This window comes from Callorhinchus milii, unplaced genomic scaffold, assembly GCF_018977255.1.
Source record: "Callorhinchus milii isolate IMCB2004 unplaced genomic scaffold, IMCB_Cmil_1.0 Scaffold11, whole genome shotgun sequence".
Classification (NCBI taxonomy): Eukaryota; Metazoa; Chordata; class Chondrichthyes; order Chimaeriformes; family Callorhinchidae; genus Callorhinchus; species Callorhinchus milii.
In genome coordinates this window covers 18,775,727-18,791,530 of record NW_024704752.1, presented here as the reverse complement: position 1 = coordinate 18,791,530, position 15,804 = coordinate 18,775,727, and the positions used below count along the sequence as shown (strand labels likewise).

The following is a 15,804-nucleotide window of genomic DNA, read 5'->3' as shown; positions in this document are numbered from 1 at the left end:
GCTCCGGGATCCGTTTGAGGCAATTATTATCCCCGGAAAGTGATCCGCCAAACAACTAAAATTGTAGGTGAATCCAACTGAGATTGCAAGATTGCTTTGAATGAATCTCATCTCTCATTCTTCCAGAGTACCGACCTTCCCTGCTTCTCATCACAGCATCAAGCTGTCACTGTAAAGTGTAGTGACTTTATATTTGTTGGCGAACCCAGCAGCCAGTTTGCGCAGAGCAAATTTTAGCAGATTAATTATCTCAGCGACTTCACTGGTAATGCTCCAGTTTGGCTGTTGTTTTTTTAAATGAGTCCATGTGTTCAAATGGCCTCAACCCAATCCTTCCTGGCAACCTGTTCCAGTCCTTCATTACCCACTGGGTATAATGATTTCATCTCCCTCTTGTTTCTGGTTTGTGTTGGATGGAAATTACACAGGAGTCATAATAATAATAATCCTTGCATTTGCATAGCGCCTTATTACGCCTTCGCGACCTCTCAAAGCGCTTCACAGAATATACCGTGAAGTGGATCGACTGTATATTTTGTGGGAGAAACAAAGGATGAATAGAAGGATTAGAAAAATGTGATGGGGATCAGGTGGTCCACAATCCATTTGGTGCCAGTGTGAAATCCTGTGGTATATTTCAATGCATTGGTGCCTTGTGGGATCCCATGTTATAGATATAGCGATGTCTTGTTTAACTTATTTCTGTCCCACGGTGTGAGGTTCATAAACCAGCAGGTCATCACCGAAGCACACGTCTTCGTCGTGTATGTTCCGTCTCTAAAAGGGCATTGCGTTTCAACACAAACCCTGCTATTATGGGATGTAATGTGGTGTGTGAAGTGATAAACAGCACATCATAAACCGCTTTTTTTACACGTGGATGTCTGAATGCGCGCAGCTTAGATGGCCCCCTTTGAGTGATTTCACTGTGTATTTTACTGCGAATTGCAATGCACTTTTGTTGGAAATAAAGTACCACTCTCAGCAACTTGGAACTTCACTTCATCCCCGCTCCATTAAAAATGATGAGGGATGAACCCATTCAAATGAGCAAGGCTGGTACAAGACCAGTTTGTTCCAGGGCATTGAAATGTGCAGGCTTGATGGCGATCAGTCCAGAACACTTCTGGCGATCAGTCCAGAACGCTAGAAGCGCTTTGGGACGTCCTCCCGACGTGAAAAGCGCTATATCAAATGCAAGGATTATTATTATTATATATTATTATAACACAGTTGAATGCCTTCCACTGAGTCGTGCTGAGAATCGATTTGTTTCTTGAAAAAATATATAATTGTTTCGTTATCTTTTCTTCTAATGCAACGAGAGAAAGTGCTGCAGTAAAGTGTGGAAATCCCACTGTCGGCCATCGAACTCAAACGACAGAGTTCTGAGGAAAGGTCGTCGACCCGAAACGTTAACTCACTGTCCTCTCTCCATAGATGCTGCCTGACCTGCTGAGTGAGAGTTCCCAGCCACTTCTGTTTTTATTTCAGATTGCCCCACTTTGTTGCTAAAATGCGTCTCGCACAGTGATAACTGGTATTTGCGGGATTCTCATGGAAATTCCGTTGCTTTGCAGGGACCTGGGTGACTTTTGGAGGTCAGATCACTGATGAGGTAAGGGAACACTTCACTTAGTCCCATGACTCTATTTAAAGATTTTCAAAGAACTGACTCAACGTCACGTAATGTTGGCCTGACCTTCGTTTTGCAATTTGTGCTGCTTCAAAACAATTTGCTTCTGCAGATCGTTTGGTCTGAATGTGTCGCGGTTCTAAGCTTTGTGCACCTCATTCTTTATGATTCTGCTACACTAATGAGCAGTTTTCAGTTACGAACCAAAGAGAGAAAAGTGCTGGCAAAACGACATCTAAACCAGCCACACCGACCGGCATTGAGCTGGAGAATGTGACCTGTGATGTGATAATCAATCATCACTGGTGTCAACCAAGACCACACCCTCTCAATAGAGGAAACAAATAATAAAAAATAATAATCCTTGTATTTGATATAGCGCCTTATCACGTCTTCGAGACGTCTCAAAGTGCTTCACAGAATAAAGTGAATTGACTGTATATTTTCTGGGCATCTCAAGTATCTAAGGGAAATTAACAGGGATCACTGTGTCCATTGAATATTACCAGATTTGTTTAAAATCCGAGACGTGGTGAAGAAATAGGAACATTTGCAGAGTGCTGAGCTGTTATCCATTTTTACCACAGGCATCTTCACTGTTAATGGCAGCGTAATGAGACCGTGTGTGACATAGTGGGATATTTTCACATTCGGCATTTCACGAGTCATTTACACTTTGTGTTTGTCAGGTGGCTGAGCAGTTAATGACCATCGCTTACGAGAATGGAGTGAATCTGTTCGATACAGCGGAGGTATACGCAGCCGGCAAGTAAGTGAAACACATGCTTCTCTGAGACTGTGCCTCAAACAACACAAGTGGCTTCAGCAGCCATTGCGTTCACTGAAGAGCCATTTCACCTGATAGGGTTCAACCTGCTGTTTGTGACTGTGTACCAGCGAGTTTTACCTTTAGAAGATAACAAATCATGAACATGAAAATGACCAATTTTTTTTTTCAGCCTTTTGACAAATATTCTCTATCAAATCCAAACTAGAGGAGGGGGAGGGGGAGAGCTGCTGTTCATGAACTACTCGAATACACAGTCATTGCACTTCACAGTAAAATCCTATAAAGTGTTTGGAGACACAACGACGATGGGATAAGGCTCCACATCAAATGCGAGGCATATTATTAGTTGGATGTGTGTAGGGATTGACATTTACAGTATGTTCCAGTACTGAGAACCACATTGATTTGGCATCATGGATATCTGTACAGCAATAATTAAATGGTGCCTTGGGTCTTTGTGACAAAATTGGTTCAAATGTAAAGTCCGTGCAGGGCTTTAGTGGAATCCCAACTGGATTCCAAGCAAAAAATTAATGCACTTTATCAGGTACCTCTTAAGATGGTCATTTTCTTGATTGAAAAGAGAATTCAATGTTAAAGGCAAATGGTTTATTAATGTGATACAATCTGATTGATTCATGGGCCGGAATTAATCCCTAATGGAGCCCATTATTCTGGGACTAGAATTAGAATTTTAAATAGCCTTGGCACGGATTTAAAGAGGCCGCAGTCAGAACATTCTGCATTTTTTTAAAAAATACAAAAAAATTTGCGCACAGTTCTCTTCCACGAATCTTTGTTGAAGCAGATTCTTTTCGAGGGGAAATTAGGCTCTTGATAAAAGAGGCGTTTTAAAGGGTTTATAGTACAATAATAATCCTTGCATTTGATACAGTGCCTTATCACGTCGTTGAGGTGTCTCAAAGCGCTTCACAGAATATACTGTAAAAGTGTAGTAACTGTTTTCTGTGGTTTGTGGAGGAGAGTGAGGTTGTTCTAAATGGTTCACACACAGGGAAAAGCACAAGCTGGGTGAGCCAAATGGCTTTCCCTTTCTCCCCTTCTGAGCTTGTACGATCTATGATTCCACTTTTAAGAAGTCTGAACCAAAATAATTTTTCACAAGAAATAATTAGCGTGCAAAGGTTAGACTGCGAACAGCTGGTGTTATCTTTTCACAAAATTAAATGAGAATCTGTCTCTGTTCAGGGTACTGAGCATTGCATACATGAATAATTGGGCAATAGTTTGGCTCATTTTTTTTTCGCTAATAGAAACAAAATTCTGTTTAATGGGAATCAAAACTGATCGGCTGAGCTGGAGTTTCATCCCTGGATCAGCAGGAATACTTTTGCCTGGAGCTGTTGAGCAAAACAAATGCTCTGGGAAGTTTTCATGCAATAATCGTAGCAAACGAAAAGAATAGATCCAAAATATATCGTGGGGTTGCAGCTCAGTGGTTAGAGCACTCTGGGCTCAATGCCCGGGCAGGGCGAAACGTTACTCCACACGCCTCTTTTTACCTAGCAGTAAGTAGTAACCCGGTTGTTAGTCTATTGGTGGATCGCTTTTCCAGGGTTAATAATCTCTTCAATAAGTAATGATAATTTGGTCACTCAATCCACGACTGTTTGTGGGACGCTGCTGTGCGCAATTGGCTGCTGCGTTTCGCTCACAAAATATACAGTCAATTCACCTTACAGTATATTCCATGAAGCGCTTTGAGGTGTCTCGAAGACGTGATTAGACGCTAAATCAAATGTTATTATATATTATTATTAATTTCCCCCCTGGCTCCAAAGGGCTGAAATTCACAGGCAGTGAATTGCCAGGCACTGAACGGGACGGACTTGGTTCACCTAAACAGCCAACATCCCCTCCAGCAGCTCGATCCAAATCCTGTCGTCAGATTGAATTATTTCCCGTGAGTTATTAAATCAGATTTCAGAATCAAAATTCCCCTGGGGTTGGCAAATCGATCCAAAAGGGGCATTAACTCAACATTATTACCAGAGAAATGAAGAGGGAGTTTAAAAGCATATTCCCTACGCTGCAAGTGCCTACGTCACTGAAACTAAGACATTGCAACCTCTCAGAGAGATATTTGCTGGGTCAGGGGATTCGGGGCAAGGGCGGGTAATTGGAGTTGATGTACAGATCAGCCAGGATCTTATAGAATGGCTTCCTCCTGTTCCAATGTTTCCGTATTTCTCTGAGGCACTGACTCAAGACCAATGTTGTGCGTTGGCCGAGGAAAGCAATCTTTTATAAAAGAAAGTTCAGAAGCTAACAAATGGAGGAGGCTTATGTGCAGGAAGTATAACGATAACACAATATAATGAGCAGCTCAAGTGAAGACAAGTTCAGGACATTTTTTATTTATGCCCTGCCAGAACTTGCTGTCATCTGCTACGCCTCGCTGATTGTGGCTGAATCGTCAAACCGCAACTGTGTAAAAACTGGGACAATTAGCAAACTCTCAAAAGTACCAACATCCCACTCCGTCTTAAAGCCACGGTTGAAAGAGAGGGCTGGAAGCACGTTGGCAGCTCAGTCACTTTGAGCCCAGATATAAAGGATCAAAGGAGCTGAGCTTAAACCCATAGCGGTGGTGCTGTGTTTATTGTTCATTCACAGCACAGCATCACTCAGCCACAGTCCCAAGTCAACACACTCTAAATGGGGACATATCTGCAAAACCTGAGGCTGACAGGCGTTTTGGGCCGTGTTAATATAGTTTTATTAATAGATTTTAATAGATGGCAGGCCCGAGCAGCCCAGCTGACTGTGGATATGTTCCTCTGCCTAAATCATAAGCCCCTGAGATAATTAATACGAATATAAGAACATAAGAATTTGCTGGCAAAAGAAGACCGAGGTCCATCTAGTTTGCCTTCCACCATCCTGGCAGCTCTTGACATGTCGTGACCCAAACTTCATACTGTAACCCCCACATATTATCTTCTCGCAGAAATCCATCTCATTTATTCTTGAAACAGACAACATTTTCCGCTTCCATCGCCTGTCTCCCTAAAAATTTGCTCTGCACAAATTGGCTGCTGCGCTCGCCTCCAAATACACAGTCACTATACTCTACAGTATATTCTGTGAAGCGCTTTGAGCCGTCTCGAAGATGTGACATCAAATGCAAGGATTATTATTATATAAGGTTTTCATTTAGATCAATGGCACTTCCCAGGCCTCTGTATGATGATGCTATTAAAGCCTGTGAAAATGTTGATCAGGATTAAAAATACCAAAGATTTCTAAAGTCATCTACATTCATCAATACATTGTGTTTGTATCAATGTTCGAGATGCATAAAACTGTAAAGTACATGGAGCAGATTAGTCCTGTGTGTGATCCACCTTTGGTTTCGAACAGCTGAGCTGCTCTAAGCCATTATCCTCGAGTCATCATTCACTCGTTAACCCGACAGTATTGTAAAGACCTCTTCTCCAGCATTGGAGGCTTAGTCTTGCAGTAGACCTGGGGGAAATGGACACAGCAGATTTTGCTTCACAGCATTCTCAGAGTAAGCTTCAAAAGGTCAAAAGTTGCAGCTCTCCAATGAGCTCAGAAGCTAAAGTCTGCATCTCACTGAGTTCACTGTCCTTCGGGGGGTGTGGGGGTTGGGGGGAAGGTAAGCGAGGTCTCCTTGCAGCTGAATTTTACAAAGGCAAGACAGTAAGTCTTAAGGTCCTAAAGCCTTTGAATCGACCAAAGAGGTGAGTTTTTAAAGAGTTCGACATTGTTGAATAAACTGACTTGGCACTTTGACTGCACAAGGTCTCGCTGGAGGCTCACCTCAACAAACACACGATCAATCATGGCAAGGCATGGTGTCACGGCGTTTGGCATTTGGGGCTTGTTTGTTTGCTGGCTGCAGTTTGCTTGTTTCAACTAAAAAGCAATGACTCTTAATGTTTCAGGGCAGAGGTCATACTGGGAAATATCATCCGAAAGAAAGCGTGGAGGTAAATATCCTTTTTTAATTCACCTGTTAGTAAGTGTTTTTCTACACAATGTTTTTTGTTTGGTTTCACTTTCTCCCATTTTGCCAAGTTAATAGAGGACAAGGGACAAACAGGAGGCGGAGGCAGCGGGTGGTGGAGTGGGGTGGGGGGGGAAGCAGATCGGATAGGTAGGGAGGTGCGAGGGCGTGAAGGGATCTGAAAACAAGTGAGAGGATCTTGAAATCGATCCGCTCAGTAACTGGGAGCCAGTGGAGCCTGGCAAGGACTGGGGTGATTCGGGTATGGAGTATTGCGTGGGTGAGTATCCGGGCGGCGGAGTTTGGGATTAATTGTCTCAGATCTGTCCTGTGCAATCTCGGAATTTATACTATTCTACCTGAGGAGAAAATAGACTTCCGAAGGAAGTGTTAATTTCTGAAATGGGCAGAGGATCAATTAATAACTACTGCAGGTTTTTAAAATTAAAATTGCAATGCTGAGCAGAAAAAAAAACCTCCAGACCCATTTTGAGATTCATAGAATCATAGAATTATACAGCACAGAAGGAGGCCATTCGGCCCATCGTGCCCGTGGCGGCTGTTTGAAAGAACTATCCAATTCAACCCCCGCTCTCTCCCCATAGCCCTGCAAACCTGTCCTCCCCAAATAATTATCTACTTCTCTCTTAAGAGTTGTTGTCGAATCGGCTTCCACCGGCCTCTCAGGCAATGCATTCCAGATCCCAACAATTCGCTGTGTAAAAACATTTCTCCTCACCTCCCCTCTGGTTCTTTTGATGACTATCTTAAATTGGTTCCTTTTGTCAAACGTAAATTACATTATTCCTGTGTTTCTCTTTCAGACGATCCAGCCTGGTGATAACAACTAAGCTCTACTGGGGAGGAAAGTGAGTATCTGTTTGAATTCTCTCTCTGCTTTAGATTTATTATTGTACAAACGTGGGAACCGCAGGTTTTTTTTGCACTCTTATTGGACTCAACTGCAGTTAGTAACTATTCCACAGATAAGGCGCTGTATCAAATGCAAGGATTATTATTATTATCCAAACAAGTAACACCTCAGCAAGAATCAACACTTACACAAGCAGAGCTGATTGGCAAAGCAAAACTAGAATTATTTCCATGTCCTACAACCAAATAGTTATTTTCCACCAGGTTTACATTCTCTCTCTCTCTCTCTCTCAAGCTTCATTGGATGTGGGTCACTGGAGAAGGAGCTAATCTATGATCATATCTTCAACCTCTGAATGTTCCAAGTGATTTCTTACTGAGCCGCTGTGTCTCATGAGAAAGTACACATGAGTGGAGTCCTGTAGCTCAGTGGTTAGAGCACTCGCTTTGCAAGCGAGAGACCTGAGTTCAATTCCCGGCAGAGGGCGAAACCTTGGGCAAGTTTCCTTACTCCACACAGAGCCTAATAATAATCCCTCCAAAACAACAAAACAATAATAAATTGGTCATTTTCAATCCATGACTGTTTGTGGGACATTGCTGTGCGCAATTGGCTGCCGCGTTCGCCCACAAATATACAGTCAATTCACTTTACTGTATATTCTGTGAAGCGCTTTGGGACGTCCTCCCGACGTGAAAAGCGCTATATCAAATGCGAGGATTATTATTATTATTACACTGTACTAATGTGTGTCTGATGTTTTCCACAGGGCTGAGACCGAGAGAGGGCTCTCTCGAAAACACATCATTGAAGGTATACATCAGTGTGTGATAAGAACATCTTTCACATCTTAATTCCACACCTATGCAATTTGGCTTAGGCTCTGCCAAATCTCTGTTGTCCACAGTATTAAATATTAATTTGCCATCAGGGATTCTATTTAGCTGTCAGTGTAGAATCAAAACTGTTTATTCAACAGTACTATAAATAATGAAATGGGAGCTTTGAGGGATAATGATCAGTTTTGGGTGGTTATGATATTGTATCTGAAGCCATTGTTATAATGAAATGAGGATGTGTTGGTGACAGCTGTGCTGCTCTGTGTGGGTGTTTCCCCTAAACACACATCATGCAAGAATTGATGTTTTACATATCAAACCGCAGTGAAAATCTGAATCAGAAGAACTTAATCATTAAAGCTCCTTCTTCCTCGAGCTGTGCCCTACAGTGAGCCAGGAGGGTAAGGCAGGCAGTTACGCCTTGTCAGTATACTTGTACTGCAGTAGGCCAATTACATTCCGTGAAATGCTTAGTCCAATTATTGTGAAATCCTTCTGAACCTGAAGCCGTCCACAATATTGAGCAAGCTTGGGTGATGGCGATGGTGAAGCTAGTTGCCCATTGTACAGTGAACAATCCCAATTAGACAGTCAATTGGCTTCTAAGGGAGATGGATAGTTGGGAACTGAGAGTATTAAGGGGTGAGGAGAAAATACAATGCAATATTATATTTGTACAGCGCCTTTCAAGTCGGGAGGACGTCCCAAGGCGCTGTACAGTCGGGGTTTGGACCCGAGCTGGGGCGTTGGGATCAGGATAGATAGAATATCTATATAAGGATAGCAAAGATGGGAAATGGGATTTTTGCCATGATCTAATAACCTGTCCAGAGCAGGCTGGACGTGGCGATGTTCTGACTTAACAGCTGAAGGAAAGAATCTTCTACGCTATGAAACTGTGAAAAACATTCTTCATGAAGGTGATTGACTGACATTCCGATTGGCTGGATCCTGTGATTGATCCTTTTAATGACTGGTTGGCAGACATTCTGACGGGCAGATTCCTGTTGCAGACTGGATCCAGTACATCACTGACCGCCCGACCGACTTGATTTGAAGACCTTTTGTGCCATTTTTAGGTTTGAAGGCGTCGCTCCAGAGGATGCAGCTGGAGTATGTGGACGTGGTGTTTGCAAATCGACCAGATACCAATACCCCGATGGAAGGTTAGTGACCACTCGCTCACTGTATGGATCTTTCAAACCTTCCCAGCTGACACTCCAGTGTCAAAAAGAGATGACAGTTTGTTATTGGGTTGGTCTGATTTTCCACTCTCAAGTACAAAAGCATCGACCCACAAACCAATCTGGAGCTATGCAGACCATCACATTGAACCTCTCTTATAATAAGTGGGGTAACCCTGCAAGCCAAAGCCCAAATGGGTAAGGGTGGTCCTCGCTGGACAAGCAGTGGGAAAGCTTGCCGGACAGCAATATCATTGGCAAGCAAGCTATGTGGTTACCCCCAACAGTTACCCCCATCGCGCACTCTGGGCTTCCCCCCCCACCCCACTCCACATCCGCCCCAAGCCTTGGCTCTTGCCAACCTGCGCCTAATACTTTCCGGAACTAGGTGAGCAGGAGAGAGGAGAGAGAGAGAGCGCATTCCATTCCAACAATCTCTCTCTGGGATTTCCATGTGTGCGGGGGAGGCCGGGAAATCTCAGCTCGGTTTGGAGACTCTTAAGCGACGGCGATGGGTTTCCGTGTGTGTCGGACACCCGGTTGACCAAAAAGAATCGGGTCCCTCTCTGGTGAGTTGGGTATCTTTAGTGGTGGAGGTGCACCCTCTGGTGGCCAATGGAGGGAGCCACGGGATCTGTCAAAATCTGCGACAAGTTAAGGGTTCTTCTATATCAAATGCACGGATGATGATTATTGTTTATTATGATGAGTATTTCCTCCTCCTTGCTTGGCCTCCGACCCCGACTCTTTAGTCAAGTAGGTTATAATATTAGGGGGGGGGAAAAAAATCACAAGCCAGCGAGGCTGAGGGATCTTTGGCTGAGGAAGGGTTTTCCAAAAGCGGGGCAACTTTGGTAAATGTGGTTTGTGGTGGTCAGTACCGGATTAAGATACCATCAGAAAGGTGCCTTGTGCTAAAATGTGGAGAGATGCAGTAAATGCAAACCAGGTTACAGTATACTAAGTCCTTTCACTCTAAGAATAACCCCCACCCACTCCCCACCAGTTGAACACACAGCAAAGTCCTCTTTAACTGAGCTTAACATTTGAGGCAAAAAGTTGCAAGATAAAGAGATAAAGAGAGTCTTGGATCACGGAAAGCCAGAATAAAATTGGGTAATTCCTGTCCGAATTGCCTTGTTGTGTTCCCTTCAGGAACATGTAATCCTGTTGCCTCCAGTGTTAACCGACTCGAAATGCCACTTTTCTTATCTCCTAATCCATTTATTTTTCTTGCTATCTGACGTTCGTGTGCTTTTTTTTTCTCATCCTCATTCAGAAATTGTCCGGGCAATGACCTACGTGATAAATCAGGGAATGGCCATGTACTGGGGCACGTCTCGCTGGAGTGCAATGGAGATTATGGTAATTGTTTTTTTTCACATGCTTTAATAGCCACCAATGAATAATGTTTAATCCTCCCACAAAAATACAGTCAACCCACTTCACAGTATATTCTGTGAAGCGCTTTGAGATGTCTGAGCGACGTGTTAAGGCGCTATATCAACTGCAATAATAATATTGTGTGTAATAATAATAATAATTGCATTTAATATAGCGCCTTATCACGTCATCAAGACACCTCAAAGAGCTTCACAGAATGCAGTGCAAAGTGGATCGACCGTGTATTTTGTGGGTGAAGCGCGTCCGGATGTTGATGTTTGATTTTTACCCCTTATTGATTCTCCTGTAGGAAGCCTACTCTGTGGCCAGGCAGTTTAACCTGATCCCTCCAGTGTGTGAGCAAGCAGAATACCACCTTTTCCAGAGAGAGAAAATAGAAGCCCAGCTCCCCGAGCTCTACCACAAAATTGGTGCGTGATTAATAATAATAATAATCCTTCCATTTGATACAGTGCCCCATCACGTCTTCGAGACGTCTCAAAGCGCTTCACAGAGTACACTGTAAAGTGAATTGACTGTATATTTGTGGGGGAAACACGGCAGCCAATTGCGCACAGCAGAGTCCCGCAATGCGCCAGTGTTTCTGCAAAGCACAGGACAGTGGGTTGCAGACACGTAACTCAAAGAGGCTTCAATGTACTCAGTGCGTCTGACTAACTGTAGGAAGAGGAGGACATTCAACCCACTTGCATTTATATAGCGCTCTTACAGTACAATAAATCTCGGAGCACTTTGCAGTGATGGTGGAAGAGATGGATTGTTGGGACATTGTCCTCGTTTCTCACTTCCTTTATCACATTGTTTCCTCTTTGTTTCCTGCAGGAGTCGGTGCAATGACCTGGTCCCCACTTGCCTGTGGTATCATCAGTGGAAAGTATGAGAATGGAGTGCCTGATAATTCCAGGGCTTCTCTGAAGGTAAACTGAGAGAGGCAATGAAACCATTTAGATTTGATGGGCTCCTCTAATAAGTTTAACACTAATAATAATAATATGTATTAATACTTTCATGTAGCGTCTTATCACATCATTGAGATGTCTCAAAGTGCTTCACAGGATATACTGTAAAGTGAATTGATTGCGTATTTTGTGGGCGAAACACAGCAGCCAATTGTGCACAGCAGCGTCCCACAAACTGTCGTGGATTGAGTGATCACATTTTTGTAGAAGCAGTCTAAGGTGACATTCCAAGTAGGAGCTTTGCCGTGGCTTTACTTGCTCTCTCAGAGTCCAGGGCTGATGTTTAACCTTCCTGTGAGATCTGAGAAACAATATCAAGCACATTTCAGAACTGTGATATTATACACACTGGATATCAAACCAAGCACGTCTATTTGATTTCCACGTACGGAAGCAACAGTGGGTTACCTTCCCGGGAAGGGAAATCTTATCAGAGGAATAAAAAGTGGCAGTAATCTGGTTGAGTGGAATTCAGTTTGCTTTTCCCCACATGTCGTGTACAAGTGTTTTGTACTTTTGCTTCATTGAATGTTGCAGGAATGTGACAAATGTTATAGTTCTCAAGCTTTGCTCTTGTAGTTTTGGGGTTTTATCCCGGGCTGTAAATGCCTGCAATCCTTTGCAGACAGTATATTCTGTGAAGCGCTTTGAGATGTCTCAAAGACGTGATGAGGCACTGTATCAAATGCAAGGATTATTATGATGATTATTATTATAGGCAACAGGAACTGCTCTATCACCTGACAGGATGAAGAGTCGCCTGCTTGATAACTAACAAAGCAGTTTTGATCCATCCTTAACCAATGCAGCACTTAATAGATCTGCGTTCGACGCTGAAGCTGGACTGGCATAACTGTAAAATAACCAATAAAGGGATGAATCGATTCTACATAGAAGCTCACCTTGTAATTCAGAAGCATGAATTCTGAAGTTTGTCTGAGAATGTTTGACAATTAAATCATGAAAGTACTTAACCTGCCCTCTGTCCTCAGTGCTACCAATGGCTGAAGGATAAAATCTGCAGTGAAGAAGGGAGGAAGCAACAGGCTAAACTGAAGGATCTCATTCCGATTGCGGAGAGACTAAGCTGCACTCTACCCCAGTTAGCAGTAGGTGAGAACATGGTTCTAGAAAGTCCAATACTGAACGTGGTGTTGTGCTTTTAATGTATACTACAATCACACCCAACAAAAAAATATTCAAGCGATAACTGTTAAGCTAACACCTGTTACTTTGGAGTGAAAAGTACTACCACAGCCAAGTGTCAGATCAAGTCATGACTCAATTTCAGATTTGTGTAGCGCCTTTCAGGTCAGGAGGACATCCCAAGATTACCCATAAATATTACCAATACTTTGTACCGAGTGTAACCCAGAACTATTAATATTATTGACTGTTATTACAATGCTATATGTTGACCTTTTTTGTGGTTGTGCAATATGTGATGGTTTAAGATTCCATGTAAATAGTCAATTCTTACAGCTGACCGTTGTTTGCCATTTCTTCCAGCTTGGTGCCTGCGCAATGAGGGTGTAAGTTCAGTTCTCCTGGGATCTTCCAACGTAGAACAACTTGTGGAAAACCTAGGTGCCATACAGGCAAGTTATCACTGAAATCCATTGGTTCATCTTAAGGATCTGAAGTAGATTGTAGGGATCCCACAAGTTGGCTGACATGAAACCCCTTTATCCAGAACTTTCAGACAGTGACCAAGTTATTGTTAGCACTTGATTCTGTGACGGGAGGACAGTAGGTTGGGTGTTCTGGAAGAATGAGAACAAATTGGCCTAAGGACCTTCTTCATCCAAACCTCCCTTGTGATCACTGAATCTCATTGGAAACCAACACTTAATTGCATGGCACCCAGGAACGTTGCTGGTTTGGTTCAGTTTACTTTAATGTGCTACGTGCAGTCTGTTGTCTAACTGAGAATTTGCAAAGCATGTGGGTCTAAAATAAGATTACAACAATTTGACTAAACTCTTTGAAAGCTCCGTTGATGATGTTAGATCAAGACTTGTACCAGCAGTTAATCTGCATAAGAACTAAGCTAACATTTCACCCCACTTTATAAGGCTCTACACATAATTCATACAAAAGTCAGGGGGGCTTAAAAACATAACACAAGAATTTGGCAAAAGAAAACCAAGGTCCATCTAGTTCGCCTTCCACCATCCTGGCAGTCGCTTGACATGTCATGTTCCAAACTATATACTGTCTCTTGTTATTATTTTCTCGCAGAAATTGATCTAATTTGTTCTTGAAACAAACAACATTTTCTGCTTCCACTGTCCGTCTCCCCAGTGAGCCTGTTCCATAAGTTTACTATTCGCTCACTGAAGTCGTGTTTCCGCAGATTTGTTCTGAATTTACCGCCCTTTAATCACTTCCGTTATAGTCACTGGACTTCTAGTACATTTCAGAAAATGTCTGTCCTCACTTCAAATTCTGGACTGTTTTCAGGTGCTTCCGAAGATGTCATCGCAAACCGTGAACGAGATAGACACCATACTTGGCAACAAACCATACAGCAAGCGAGACTACAGATCCTAATTGACTGGTGCATGGACAGGAACTGCATGCTTAAAAGTGGGTGCGTGCACTTTACTCACTGGACCAATGGTAGTTGATATGAATCTAATGCTGTTTGTGTCTGAGCTCCCACAAGTGCATGCCCCGCCCGGTAAATGAGATGTGCCCCCTTATACTCAAACGCATTTAGATTTCTTCCCATTCATTTGGGGCCTTCCTGGTTTTCTTACCAAACGATGGCATCTTTCTCTGCATTGATCTCCTCTTTACACAACATAAAAACATATAAAAATTACTGAAGATATTACCTTTGGACTGTTAATCCCAATCCAAGGCTTGAACAATTTTTCATTTGTCGATTCCTCGCCCGTTGATTCGCTGTTGTGGACTTGTATGTACAATGCCCTGCTCTTGTGCTGAAACCTTTACAGAAAAAGGCTCGACTTCATGTTGCTGGAGCAAGGTGTGAATGTGCTTGTTATCGGTCAATTGAAACCCAAAGACGCTTTTTTGATGCTTTTACCAGGTTGTAAAATACCACAAAATCAATGCTCATTGTAACCGGTTTTAGAAATATACAGTACAGTACAGCTGTAACATAAAGGTGTGGCAGTCAGTCTGGAACAGGCGACATTTAAACTGGAAATCTATTGCATCAACTACACCTTGTAATCTATTATTATATGAGCATGTGTTTCAAATACAGGACTGCTGGATTCTCTTTTCTAACCAAACTGAACGGCTCGTCAATGACCTAATGGATAAAGGCATTTCCAGGCTGCAGCACTAAGCCATAACAGATGATCTCAACCAGCTCACCTTTTGGTATTAATCTCAGCACTACCTTGGGACTGCAACAACAATAAATTGCATTGGCATAGAACCTTTCAGGTCGAGAGGAGCTACCAAGGCACAGACGATTAGTGAGTGGGAGTAATGGGAAAAGAGCGGAGGATTGGAACTGGTTAGGACAGCTCTTTCGTAGAGCCAGCACGGTCACGATGGGCCAAATGGCCTCATTCTGTGCTGTAGGATTCTATAATCCTATGGAGGATGGGGAGGGAGGGGAGACAGAAACTGGGCAATTTTGGGGGTCGGGAGTAGCCAAAACACAAGTTGAGACAAGAAGCGGGTGGGGGGGGATCAGTGTCAGTAGGACAGTCAAGCCTGCGGGCCTGGAGCAGGGGGAGGGGAAACACTCTGGAGAACAGCACAAGAAGGTCTGGGAGCTCTGGACACGGAGCTCATTGCTGACTCCGGGCTCATTAGAGATGAGACACGATAAAAATAATAATAATCCTTGCATTTGATATAGAGCCTTATCACATGGTTGAGACGTTTCAAAGGGCTTCACAGAACATTAGATAAACTGAATCGACTGTATTTTGTGGGCAAAGCGCGGCAGCCAATTGCGCAAAGCAGTGTCCCACAAACAAGTCTTTTTATTTTATTTGAAACAAAAAAAATTTAAAGAAAATACTCAGGGGTTTAAAAAAAAACACACAGCCAGGCTTCCCACTCCCGGTTACTGTCCTGCTAGAAGGTGTGTGTGTCAAAAGTCGGGTTTATTATAGTTTTGGGTCTGCTAAAAT

General features: G+C 43.0%; 1 protein-coding gene across 4 annotated transcripts in view; it reads left to right on the top strand.

Annotated features, from left to right (window-relative positions):
* kcnab1a (potassium voltage-gated channel subfamily A regulatory beta subunit 1a) overlaps nt 1-15,545 on the top strand; it is a 74,682-nt gene extending 59,137 nt beyond the window's left edge. For 2 of the 4 annotated variants that reach the window (XM_007888841.2, XM_007888827.2), the window contains exons 3-14: nt 1,581-1,618; nt 2,326-2,405; nt 6,359-6,403; nt 7,245-7,289; nt 8,064-8,107; nt 9,213-9,299; nt 10,597-10,682; nt 11,011-11,131; nt 11,544-11,638; nt 12,673-12,793; nt 13,190-13,278; nt 14,144-15,545. In XM_007888841.2, coding sequence (XP_007887032.1) covers nt 1,581-1,618; nt 2,326-2,405; nt 6,359-6,403; nt 7,245-7,289; nt 8,064-8,107; nt 9,213-9,299; nt 10,597-10,682; nt 11,011-11,131; nt 11,544-11,638; nt 12,673-12,793; nt 13,190-13,278; nt 14,144-14,233 — 941 coding nt within the window. In that variant the 3' untranslated portion in view covers nt 14,234-15,545. The remainder of the gene's footprint in view (nt 1-1,580; nt 1,619-2,325; nt 2,406-6,358; nt 6,404-7,244; nt 7,290-8,063; nt 8,108-9,212; nt 9,300-10,596; nt 10,683-11,010; nt 11,132-11,543; nt 11,639-12,672; nt 12,794-13,189; nt 13,279-14,143) is intronic. The other 2 variants (XM_042339376.1, XM_007888836.2) reach the window with 2 other exon arrangements.
* Nucleotides 15,546-15,804: the final 259 nt, after the last annotated feature.